Consider the following 11,881-nt stretch of genomic DNA (forward strand, 5'->3'; position numbering starts at 1 on the left):
CCTGGGCTTTTTGTAGGATGGTTAGCAGCATTTGTGGCCTCTACTCACGGGATACCAGTAGAACCAGTTAGTCATGAGCTAAGAATGGTTTTCACGTTTTTTAGAAGTTGTAAAAAGGAAGAAATGTGTAACAGAGACCCCTGTACATGTCCAACAAGACCAGAATACTTACAGAAAGGCTTTGACCTTCTTGTATGGAAACTTTTTTTTTTTTTTTTTTTTTTTTTTTACTGTTTGAGACAAATGGTAGTATAAGAGAAAACCTATTTTTCCCAGTATAAAGAGTAGTTAAGAGCACAAGCTTTGAAAATGAAGAAAATATTTGAGTTCAGCATGTGTCATCCACTTAATTTGACATTGGGCAAAGTTTTAACTCTCTGAGTCTCAGTTTTTCTCTTATGAAATTGAGCCCGTATATATTGATCACTTAGGCTTGTTGGAGAATTAGGTGAGAATGAATGAAGCTAGCTCACGGTGTGACACACAGTAGCCATTGTCATTGATTCATTTCAGGAGTGTGCCCCTTATTTAAAGTAGTCCGTGGTGTCTGTATAGCCATATTTTGCTAATTTGGAGGATTATCATCTGTTATCTTACAGGTCACGCAGAAGGATTTTGTATGATGTGTACCATGCAAGCACATATCACCCAGGCACTCAGTAATCCTGGGGATGTTATTAAGCCGATGTTTGTCATTAATGAGATGCGGCGTAAGTATCATCGCTAGTAATTTATTTCAGTATTTATTAGGTAATTGGTCTTAATGGCCCAACTGGTAAAAGATGAGCCCCTGGTGTATTGCAGAAAACAAACGTCTTATCATACGTGGATATATCTTTAATTCATAACAAATTTTCAGTAAAATGTTTAGTATAGAAACACATTTTGAAACCCTAAAAGATGACAGTGTAATAAAGTATTCAGTTTAGTATAAGCAAATTTAAATTTTTAAAACTCACTTTTTTAATAAAATCATTGGTAAGTTTTACAGTGATTTTTTTTTCCCCCTAGCTATTTGGATTTCTATGCTGAGTTATACTATAATATTGTCCCATAGGTTTCTTTAAATATTTTTGGATTCGTTTCAATTCAGTGAATGAGTATTAACCTATAGCGTCAGGAATTATCAAACTTGAGTTAACTCTACTCTTTTTTTTTTTTCTTTTAATTTTTTTTTTCAACGTTTATTTATTTTTGTGACAGAGAGAGACAGAGCATGAATGGGGGAGGGGCAGAGAGAGAGGGAGACACAGAATCGGAAACAGGCTCCAGGCTCTGAGCCATCAGCCCAGAGCCTGACGCAGGGCTCGAACTCACGGACCGCGAGATCGTGACCTGGCTGAAGTCGGACGCCCAACCGACTGTGCCACCCAGGCGCCCCAAGTTAACTCTACTCTTAAAGCAACATTTAAACTCATAACTGAGCAAATTTGTAGATAAATTTTGCTTTTTCTATTTAATTTTTAAATGACTTTAAAATTTTCTTTTGCATTATAATGATCCTGATGGGGTGCGTGAAGTTTTTTAACACACTTTCTGTGTGTTTTTGCAGTAAACTTTTACATCATCTTAATTAACTGAGTTAGGAGAAAAAAATGCATGCAAATAAAAAGGAAACCCTAACTGTTAATCTGGAATGTAGCTGCGTAATTACAGGGGTGGATAATTATACAGTGACAATCTATAATCCTTTTGCCTAAAAAGCTGCTCAAGATTAAGAGGTGTTCTATTGGCCCTTGGCTTTATTAACAGGCCAGAGGAGACAGTGCAAACATTTTTTAAACAGTGTCGGATCCCGGCAGAATTTTAGCCAGGGGTAATTTTGTTTGTTTAATTTTGTGTATATAAAGAACGATTAATATTTTTAAACCTAGACTTTAAGAAAAGGTCATTGCTGTTTGCACCCATATTCATGAGCTCACATAACCCCCTGACATGTGGTTGGATCATGAGATTGCCATTTTTTGTAGGCAGAACTGGCGGAACACTGGCAGTTTCCTGTGACTCCAGCGAATTTGTATTTCTATATATTCATCTATAGAACTTGCTCGGTTAATGCTTTATTTTGACATTGTTTATATTCTTGCGTTTCATTATGTCATTCTGTCTTGCAGCTGCTCAGTTAGAAATAGGGCTGCAGGGCTGCTGTGGAACTGAGATGCGGGGTGTTCTGTGGGTTATTGGGACAGAAGTGTAGACATTTATGTTTGCCGTGAATTCTCTTAGGGAGCCCTAGCACCAAATTTAGTAGGATTGTGGGCACTAACGTAACATTGTGAACAAATTTTTGAGACCATACAGCCAAAGTTGAATTTAGTCAGCTATAATTTTATTAACTTGCTGATGACCTAGAGTCTCTGGGCTCTCAGGAGCTCTAGCCCACATGCACTCGTAATGGTCTTCAGGGGCATGGTTCTAGCCATTCTCAGGCAGTTTGTGTTAGTCAACTCATAAAGTAATTACAGGCGTTTTCTAACCGACAGATGATCACGGGATGGAACGTCTGGGGGGATGGGGGCACAGCCGAGGTGGATTGTATGTGATGATAAAGCTCTGTCTTCACTTAAACTTCACAGGTATAGCTAGGCACTTCCGCTTTGGAAACCAAGAAGATGCCCATGAATTCCTTCAGTACACTGTTGATGCTATGCAAAAAGCATGCTTGAATGGCAGCAATAAGTGAGTACAGCAAAGCATCGCTCACGTCTTCCCTCGACATCGCTGGGTTACCGAGTTCAGTCTCGCCTTTTATGATGAATGCGCAGAGCTCTGTGTTTGCTTCACTTTTGACCTTGCGCTGCCTCTTCCTCACATGATTGCCATTATTTTTAAGTGGTTAGGGGCGCTTGGGTGGCTCAGTCAGTGAAGCGTCCGACTCTTGATTTTCAGCTCAAGTCATGCTCTCACGGTTCGTGAGTTCAAGCCCCACGTCGGGCTCTGTGCTGACAGTGCTAAGCCTGCGTGGAATTCTCTCTCTTCCACTCTGCTCCTCCCCCTGCCCCTCCTCCCACGCGTGTGCACACATGCTCTCAAAGTAAATAAAAGAAACTTGAAAAAAAAAAGTACCATGTAAAAAAATAAAATGGTGAAAATATTTTAAAGGTATGCTTACTGTAACAATTTGGATTTAATAACCGGTGTCAGGGATTGGATATTGGTTTTGCCGTTACTTAACTTCTGAGCACCAGCATCCCTTTGCAGATCTAAAACTAACCACTTCTCCTTTCTAGTTGTGCCCAGCACTTTTTCTGCTCATCTCCAGCCTATGAAATTTGTGTGTGTTCCCTGCATCTTAGTCTGGTCAGTTACCAATTTCTGCAGTTTCTTCCTTAAAATCTAAATGCAGACTCAAGAGGAAGATTGCAAATACAACTAGATACCAAATCCCAACCCACTTGCTGTTGCCTGAGCACACCTGGTAGATCTCCTGTTCTGCTGGCCCTGCCTCGGCTGGGCTCCGCTTGCCCGGATGACTGACCCCAGAGCAGAGGAGAACGCTCCGTGTCCCCTGCCTTCACCAGCGGGGCCACACGCCCAGCGGCACAGTCTTGCCGCTTGCTTCCAGCACAGGTGCCTGCCTCAGTGTCAGGTCCCTTCTCAGTACTGTCCTACCTCTTTCGGGTTGCCTCCCCAAACCCTCCCTGCGTTCTGGTCCAGACAAGACTATTCTCTGGCGGCCTCGCATTCTGGTGTCTTTTTATTTTGTGGCTTCTTATTTGAAGTCTCGTTCTTTTATAGAAGTCCATGCTTTTAAAGCTTTGTCATAGCATCTGTAATTTTTGTTGAACTCTTGTCTCATATCACTTTGTTTTTCAGATTAGACAGACACACCCAAGCTACCACACTCGTTTGTCAGATATTTGGAGGATACCTAAGATCTAGAGGTAAAGTCTTGTTTAAAAGTTGGTAAAGTGGGGGCGCCTGGGTGGCTCAATTGGTTAAGCGTCTGACTTCGGCTCAAGTCATGGTCTCATGGGGTCTTGAGTTCGAGCCCTGTGTCGGGCTCTGTGCTGACAGCTCAGAGCCTGGAGCCTGTTTCAGATCCCTTGTCTCCCTCTCTCTCTACCCCTCCCCTGCTCACACTCTGTCTCTGTCTCAAAAATAAATAAACATTAAAAAAAAAAAAGTTGGTAAAGTGATACATGCATGTGGTTAAAAAAGTGCAGGCGGACAGGGTTAGCAATGGAAAGTGTGCCTCCCAATCCAGCCCAGACTCCCAAGCCCCTTCCTCAAAGGCAACCCATGTCTCAGTTTGTAGTCCATCCTTCCAGCACTCTCCTGTGCATGAGCACACCGGGAGTATATTAGATAGACCTCTCTCATTTTTCTCTTAACATTAGAAATCTTGGTCCATTTCAGTACATGTGGGTAACAGTCTTTCACAGCCGAAGTAGAATTCCACTTGAGCCCCCTTGTAACAATGGATATTGAGGTTGTTTCAAACTTTTTGTTACTGTTCTTCCTGTCAGTGAATATCCCTGTGCAATGCCTTTATGTTCATGTGAAAGTGTATAAGTAGGATGAATTCTTAGGATTAGAATTTCTGCGTGAAAGGGTATGTGTTCTACATCGTGGTACTGCCATGTCGTCCTTCTAGGAGGTTCTACCCGTTCTCTTTCCAACCAGCAGTGTGCGTGGGCTACATTCTCGACACTGACTCACACTGTGTGTGGTATTACAGTTGTTTGCCCAATCTGAAAAAAAAAAAAAAAAAAAACGTACTTTAATTTTTTATTTTGAAGTGGTATTTTTGTGTTCTGTCGTTTCAGTAGTTGGTTGTGCCATAATGATGACGCTTTGCTTATTCTTTGCATTTTATTTTTGTTTCAGTTAAGTGTTTAAATTGCAAAGGTGTCTCAGATACGTTCGATCCGTATCTCGATATAACGTTGGAGATAAAGGTAAGTTTGCTAATTGTGGTGTTGAGATTAGGAGAAGGCAGTCAGACTTGATGTAACTTTGTCTGTAGTTCATTTATAACTCAGACTACACGTGCTAGAAAATACAAATTGAAAATCTTACTACTCTGAGACTTGATTCAGAGGAGATTATGTCAGATTTGGAGTAGGTATCTTACAGACGTAGAACACTTAATCTTTTTCTCGCCTTTGACTTTTCACTTGGCATCATGACAAAACCAGAATCTGATGCCTGGTTTAGCCCAATTTAGATGATGGTAATTTTTTAGAAACTCTTTGGCTCCTCGCATTGTCTCAGCTCCTATTTTTTGTTAAGCTTTTTATTTTTCTGATTACAAATGTACTCCGTGCTTAAGACAGAAGCGAGAAACATTGCGGACTCGTAGGCGGTCCCGTCCCTCAGAATGAGCCCTTAACGGTGTGATAGAAACTGTTGCAAGCATGTTACTCATGCTTCCAGACCGGCGTGACGTCTCAGTGGGGCGCGTGACCGCCTCACTGCGTGTGCGCGGGGACGGCCGTGCCGTGAGCGGCCGCCTGGCTCCTGGCCGGTGCATGTTTGGTGCGTCCGGTCCCATGCTAACTTAGACGATGCTGCAGCGAGCAACTCCTCACGGACGGTTCGCTTTAATCTGCTTGTTTCTTAGCCAGCGGAGATCGCTGGTTGTGTACGTGTTTGAAAGTGAACATCGTGATGACAGGAAATGTTCCTTTTCCCAACACACCCCCATCTGCTTTCGTACCTTTGAGCCCTCTTTTTCCTTTTTGCTATCAAGTGTCAGTGAGAGGTGCTGTGGCGCTGACGCTTCTCCTCTCTCCCCAGGCTGCTCAGAGTGTGAACAAGGCACTGGAGCAGTTCGTGAAGCCCGAGCAGCTCGACGGGGAAAACTCGTACAAGTGCAGCAAGTACGTGGTCTGCGCGGCGGGGCCGGACTCGCGTTAGCTTTTCTGTCGCCCGGAAGGCGCCGGGCCCCTCTTCCTCGAGGGCCACAACGCCTGGTGTCTCAGTGCTCACTCTCTCGAGAGGGTTGCCCTTGGGAGACACAGCGGGCGCCGCCTTCCTGGGCAGGTTTGCCCGGAGCGGGAAGCACACAGCAGCCGCCGCGTGGGAAGGCACGGCCTGGGCCACCGTCCGTGGCGGGCGGGGGAGGCGGTGATGGAGTGGGAGTCCCCCTCACCCGGGGTAGTTAAGGCTCTTTCTGGTTCTTACCCAGGATTTGGGGTAGTATCTGCTAGAAACCTCTAGTTTTGATTACTCATTAATATGTTTGCCCGTGAAGTCAAGAGAGCCTGTATTTTAAGAAAGTCCTATTTCATACGTTTTAATAGATTTTCACTTTAGCGTCAGGTGGTGTAGGTAACCATTATGAGGTACTCATTTTGCGAGGAAAGAAGTTGCCTACTACCGTAGGCATTTCTCCTTCGTTTAAGCTCCATGGACACTCTAATCTTCACTTTTATTCCTTTTGTCTGTGGATAGGGCTTTGTCTGCAAAGAATTGTATCAGCCTGAAAATTTCAGTTTGTTGTGAACCGAGAGAAGTTTGTATTAACCTAATTTTAAAATTACCAGTTTCTGTGTGGCTTCTCGGAAATTGTTCTAGCTTCCTTTTTTCTTTCATGCTAATTGAGCAATCTCCCCTGTATTGTAAGTTTTAGTATTTTCTTCGCTGTTGGTTGAGAAGGCTGCTGTTTCTTAGCTAGTGTCTTTCTCTTGGGTTTGGTGAGAAATGTTTGAAAGACATAACCAGGGAAAGACTAAAATACCAAAAATGTGTGTGTGTGTGTGTGTACACAACACACATATATATACACACACACACACATATACACACGTGTATATATGTGTGTGTGTGTGCATATATACACACGTGTATATATATGTGTGTGTGTATATATATATGTGTGTGTGTGTATATGTATATGTGTGTGTGTGTGTATATATATATGTATATATATGTATATACATGTCTTCCTGATCCTTTGTTTCTGTTCATTTCAAGGTGTAAAAAGATGGTTCCAGCTTCCAAGAGGTTTACTATACACAGATCCTCTAATGTTCTTACACTTTCTCTGAAACGGTTTGCAAATTTTACTGGTGGAAAAATCGCTAAGGTATGTTGATAATATTATTAATAACTTCTTATGTTGAGTCTTTCAAGACTTAAGTGTCAGTGACTGTTAAGGGTTATAAATGACCTAGCTGAACAGTCCTGTGACCGGATCTTCTAAGTTCTTCTAGTATTCGGTCGTGGGCGAAAAACCGTCAAAGCGTTGTGCTAGTGATGGTCTGTGTGTTTATGAGCGTATGTACTTTCTGTCTGCTTTAGCTGGCTAGACTCTGTGATGATAAAACTGGTGCCTGTGCTGTGCGTTTGGGCTTCAGCGTCAGTGAAGGTGGGGACAGACAGGGAGAGCTGGTGTCATTTGAAATCCAAAGAGGACGTCCCTGCTGGATCTCGCACTCTTTTCGCCAAAGTGTGTTTTCCTGTTTGTTCGTGGTTTTTGATGGTAGCACGCTGAATTTGCCCGTTTTCTTTCTACTTTCCGAAGAGTGAAAGTATCAGAAATGAGTAGCACGCAAGAGACACCACAGTCTCTTCCTGAAATAGTAGAAGTAAGTGAGACTAAAGTCCAGAGGTAGCATACCACTGCTCTCTCTCTCTCAGACGGGTTCAGACGATTCACTTAAGATGAGATCCTTGTGTGTTTAGAGGAAATCAAGAATACAGTGGGAGCACGTTGAATAGGTGCGGGCGCAGGCGGGCTCCGGGCCAGTCATGTCTTCTGACACGCAGCTCAGCGTGTTAGGTCTCCGCGGGTCTCCACGTGCTTGTGCAGAGTGATCTGTGCCCTCGGAAATGATGTTCCTTTTTCCCTTCTCCGTTTCTGTTTAGGATGTGAAATACCCTGAGTACCTTGACATCCGACCGTACATGTCTCAACCAAACGGGGAACCGATTATTTATGTCCTGTATGCAGTACTGGTCCACACTGGCTTTAACTGCCATGCTGGCCACTACTTCTGCTACATCAAAGTAAGCTGTGCAGATTTTGCTAATAACTGTTTCTCAAGGCAGCACTGGCATTCTTAGGGGGCAAGGTGGGACTTTCACAGTTAGAATATGAAAGCCCATTCTTCTTACATATCTCTTGGTTGGTGTTTCCTCTGTCATGCTGTCTAATCTCTCTTTTATTGGCTCTCTTTTGCAGGCTAGCAATGGCCTCTGGTATCAAATGAATGACTCCATCGTATCCACCAGTGATATTAGATCGGTACTCAGTCAACAAGCTTACGTACTCTTTTATATCAGGTATCCTCAGGAAAACACATTTTTGCATTTTCTGTTACGCCATTTCTCTTCATCTCATCAGCATATTTAAATTCAGAATTTGGTTGTTTTTAAAACAGCAGCTCAGAGGTGCCAACAGAGTAAGGAAGGTCGTGTTTTGAGTACGGATTAGGAGTTTGATTTAGCTCCCAGCTCCTTGGCAGGTGGACGGTGAAACACGCAGAGGAAGGGCAGGTGATGGCGGAGGGGGGGCTGCTGCTGCTGGCGGCGAACGGCTCGGGCCTGGGCATGGAGATCTCCAGAAGGGGGACTCTGAGGACCTGGGTGTGGGCGCCTCTCTACCACCGAGCACAGGCAGCCGGTGACCCTCCTGGGCCGGGCTTGGGTGGGCGCCACTCACTCTCCTCCTGTGGCTGCTGCGTACTCTGACTCACTAATTCCATGTCTGGTAATGCACGGCCTTGGAAAACGACTGACGTTTGCTCTGTGGCGTTCATTCATAGTAGCCGAAAGCTGGGAACATCCTAAAATCTCAGACGTCAGCAGGATGAGCTCATAAATTATAGCGTATCCATGTGTCGGACTGCTATGCAGCTGTTAAAAATGATTTTCATGATGCCTTTTTTAAAAATTTTAACGTTTGTTTATTTTTGAGAGAGCACGGGCAGGGGAGGAGCAGAGAGAGAGGGAGACACAGAAACCCAAGCAGGCTCCAGGCTCTGAGCTGTCAAGCTCAGAGCCCGATGTGGGGATCGAACTCACGAGCCACGAGATGATGACCTGAGCCGAAGCCGGAGGCTTAATCTGGGCCACCCAGATGCCCCAGTGCCTTTTTTTTTTTTTTTTTAAATGATACAAGAAAGCTCAATATATACGGAGAAAAAAGCAATTTGAAATTTTTCACACTGGTATTGAAAACATCATTATAGGCTAAAGCTTGGAGAATATTCCAGTAAATCTGAATAGTAGATGTCTCTGATGGGTGAGGTGAGGCACAGTATTTTTTTTTTTTTTCTAACTTCTGGATGCAGATTTTCTGTAATGGCATGTATTTATAATTAGAAAAAATGTAAACAGAAAAGAAGAATATCCTTCAGGTAGCGTCATCTTCAGAATACACAATTTAAAATACCATTTGATGGGAGTTCGAGTCCCACGTTGGGTGTGGAGATTGCTTAAAACTGAAATTAAAAGAACAAAACCTTTGCACACTTACCTTTGTTGTGAGCACCTGCCGCCCACCTTGACCCAGAGGGGACCCTGTGCAAAGCTCTGCATTGCAGCTACCTATGAGGGGCTAGAGATGAACCTTTTCTGGGAAGATGCGCTGCGAAACCCTAAGCGCTGTCACTATCTGTCCCCAGGTCCCACGATGTGAAAAATGGAGGTGAACTCACGCATTCCACTCACAGCCCCGGCCAGTCCTCGCCCCGACCCGTAATCAGCCAGCGGGTTGTCAGCAACAAACAGGCCGCATCAGGGTTTATGGGACCACAGCTTCCCTCTCATGTGATAAAGGTAAGGTTGCACAGGTAGCATCATCTCTGTGTTGTGTTTGCTTTCGCGTCATTCAGAGCTGCTTGCTAACGTTGCAGCAGTTGCCGTGTCCTGGTACGACTGGATTTCTTGTCCGAAAAGATTCTTCCAGCCATGTTTTATAAAATACTTCAAACATACAGATTTCAGTGTGTGGAAGTAATGATGAGGAAAAAAGTCCGGGTATAAGTAGGTTTAAATGCTAGAGCTTTTAGCTCTCACTTTGGACTTGCGTTCACTTTCGGGGACTAAATCTTTGGCAGGTGAGTGCCAGACTCCAGGAGAGTGACCCTTTCACAAAAAGAATACTTTCCGTATGTCCATCTAGCCCCTCAGTAGTGTGGCTCTGTCCGCCATCCAGCTGGGTCGGGCACACTCCCCAGTGGCCTCTTGGAGAACCCGTGATCTGCTTGGGTGACAAGCCGCCCGAGTCTACAGGAGGGAAGGCCTGACTTGTGCTCACCTTCTGTGGTGACTGTGGACAGCCGGCCCGCATGTGGAACCGCCCCCGCCACCCAGACTGCGGCTTTACCAGCCTTTCAGTTCGAGTGTAGTTTGTTTTGAATCGACAGACTGTCGAGCTGTACGCTGTGTTTTATGGACGTCGGACAGGGTTTGGGATGGAGCCAGCCAGGGTCACAAATCAGATGCCTCTGGGAGCTGGGGAAGATCACGGGCTCCCGCACTGGGCTCTGCTTAACAGTGACATCAGGACACTGGCCAGCTGGAGAGCACGTGCCCCGTGTGGCAGGTGGCTAATACTGATGGTTCAAGGTGTTTGGTTTTCCTTCCCGTGAAGCCTTCCAGTGTTTCTTTAAGAAAACTTCGCGAAGGCCAAACAGAACTGCTCTGTGAACGAGGTCTCACCCGTGACTGCCAGTTTGCCCCTCGAGGTTAGAGCAGCGCGGGTGGGGTCTGGAGCAAAACACCTGTGAGTAGGATTCAGAGGTGACGGGGCAGGCGGGGGGCATGGTGCCTGAAGCAGCTCTGGCGTGTCTGCCCGTGTGACCCGTCTCCCCGGCTCCCTTGGCCAGTGGTAATTCTCCACGGGCTGGCACTCTGTCTGTACAGCATTGGGCTCCCGAGAAACACAACGGAGGTGAACGTACGCGTCTCCGTGCTTCGGGGGGCCTGTTCGTTTCTGTCAGATTGGAGCAGAAAGGATCCGGTCTGGGGTTGCTCTCTGACAGCAATAGTTGTCCCAATGTGTTGATTAACCCACGGAAAGTTCATGGTGGTCGGAGTGGACAAGAGGAGGGGGTGTTTCTCGGTGTGGGGAACTTGGTATTCCAAAAAAGAAAAAGATGAGCAAGATGGGAAGGGCCCCCCACCAGAGTGGGTGCTATGTCTGTGACCATCCCTGAGGCTCTCAGCAGCTGAGGTCTTCTTTCTTCCAGAACCCACCTCACTTAAATGGGACCGGACCATTGAAAGAAGCACCGAGCAGCTCCATGTCAAGTCCTAGTGGAAATTCCAGTGTCAGCCGGGCCGGGTCTGTTAATGCTTCGACTTCTGTTCAGAACTGGTCCGTTAACAGGCCCTCTGTGATTCCAGAACATCCCAAGAAACAAAAAATCACGATCAGTATTCACAACAAGTTACCTGTTCGCCAAGGCCAGTCTCAGCCCAGCCTTCACGGCCCTTCTCTGGACACCCCGAGCAAGCCGGTTCCCTCCTCCACCGTCACCAGTTCTGCAATGCAGTCTACCTCGAGCGCATCTATGACAGCAGTTTCTGGCAAAGTCACGAAGCAGATGACCCCGAGTGAGTCCTGTTCTAAGCCTGTGATGAACGGCAAGTCCAAGCTGCGCTCCAGTGTCCTGGTGCCCTACGGTGCCGAGTCGTCCGAGGAGTCTGACGAGGAGGCAAAGGGCCTGGGCAAGGAGAACGGTCTCGGTACGATCGAGAGCTCGAACTCTTCCGTGCAGGATGCTGAAGACGACGAGGCCTCTCCGCTCGAGCTTCGAGAGCCTGTTGCTCTAAATGGTGCTGACAGTCCAGACAGCGACCTGAAAGAGAACGGTCTGCCCTGCGATGGTGCCCGCTGCCCAGTCCAGCCTGCCCTACACTCAGAAAATCCCTTTTCTAAGGCGAACGGTCTTCCCGGAAAGGTGAGCATTTTGGGGGTCAGGCA

General features: G+C 45.8%; 1 protein-coding gene across 3 annotated transcripts in view; it reads left to right on the forward strand.

Moving 5' to 3' along the window:
- The window catches only part of USP42 (ubiquitin specific peptidase 42), a 49,551-nt gene that overhangs the window by 29,048 nt on the left and 8,622 nt on the right, over positions 1-11,881 (forward strand). For all 3 annotated transcript variants that reach the window (XR_003965690.1, XM_030301395.1, XM_030301394.1), the window contains exons 4-13: positions 600-710; positions 2,577-2,679; positions 3,817-3,884; positions 4,831-4,901; positions 5,743-5,825; positions 6,922-7,033; positions 7,816-7,956; positions 8,132-8,232; positions 9,576-9,729; positions 11,145-11,858. Coding sequence is in view for 2 of the 3 variants with exons in the window: in XM_030301395.1 (XP_030157255.1) it covers positions 600-710; positions 2,577-2,679; positions 3,817-3,884; positions 4,831-4,901; positions 5,743-5,825; positions 6,922-7,033; positions 7,816-7,956; positions 8,132-8,232; positions 9,576-9,729; positions 11,145-11,858 (1,658 nt within the window). In the remaining variant the exon portion in view is untranslated. The remainder of the gene's footprint in view (positions 1-599; positions 711-2,576; positions 2,680-3,816; positions 3,885-4,830; positions 4,902-5,742; positions 5,826-6,921; positions 7,034-7,815; positions 7,957-8,131; positions 8,233-9,575; positions 9,730-11,144; positions 11,859-11,881) is intronic.

This window comes from Lynx canadensis, chromosome E3, assembly GCF_007474595.2.
Source record: "Lynx canadensis isolate LIC74 chromosome E3, mLynCan4.pri.v2, whole genome shotgun sequence".
NCBI lineage: Eukaryota > Metazoa > Chordata > Mammalia > Carnivora > Felidae > Lynx > Lynx canadensis.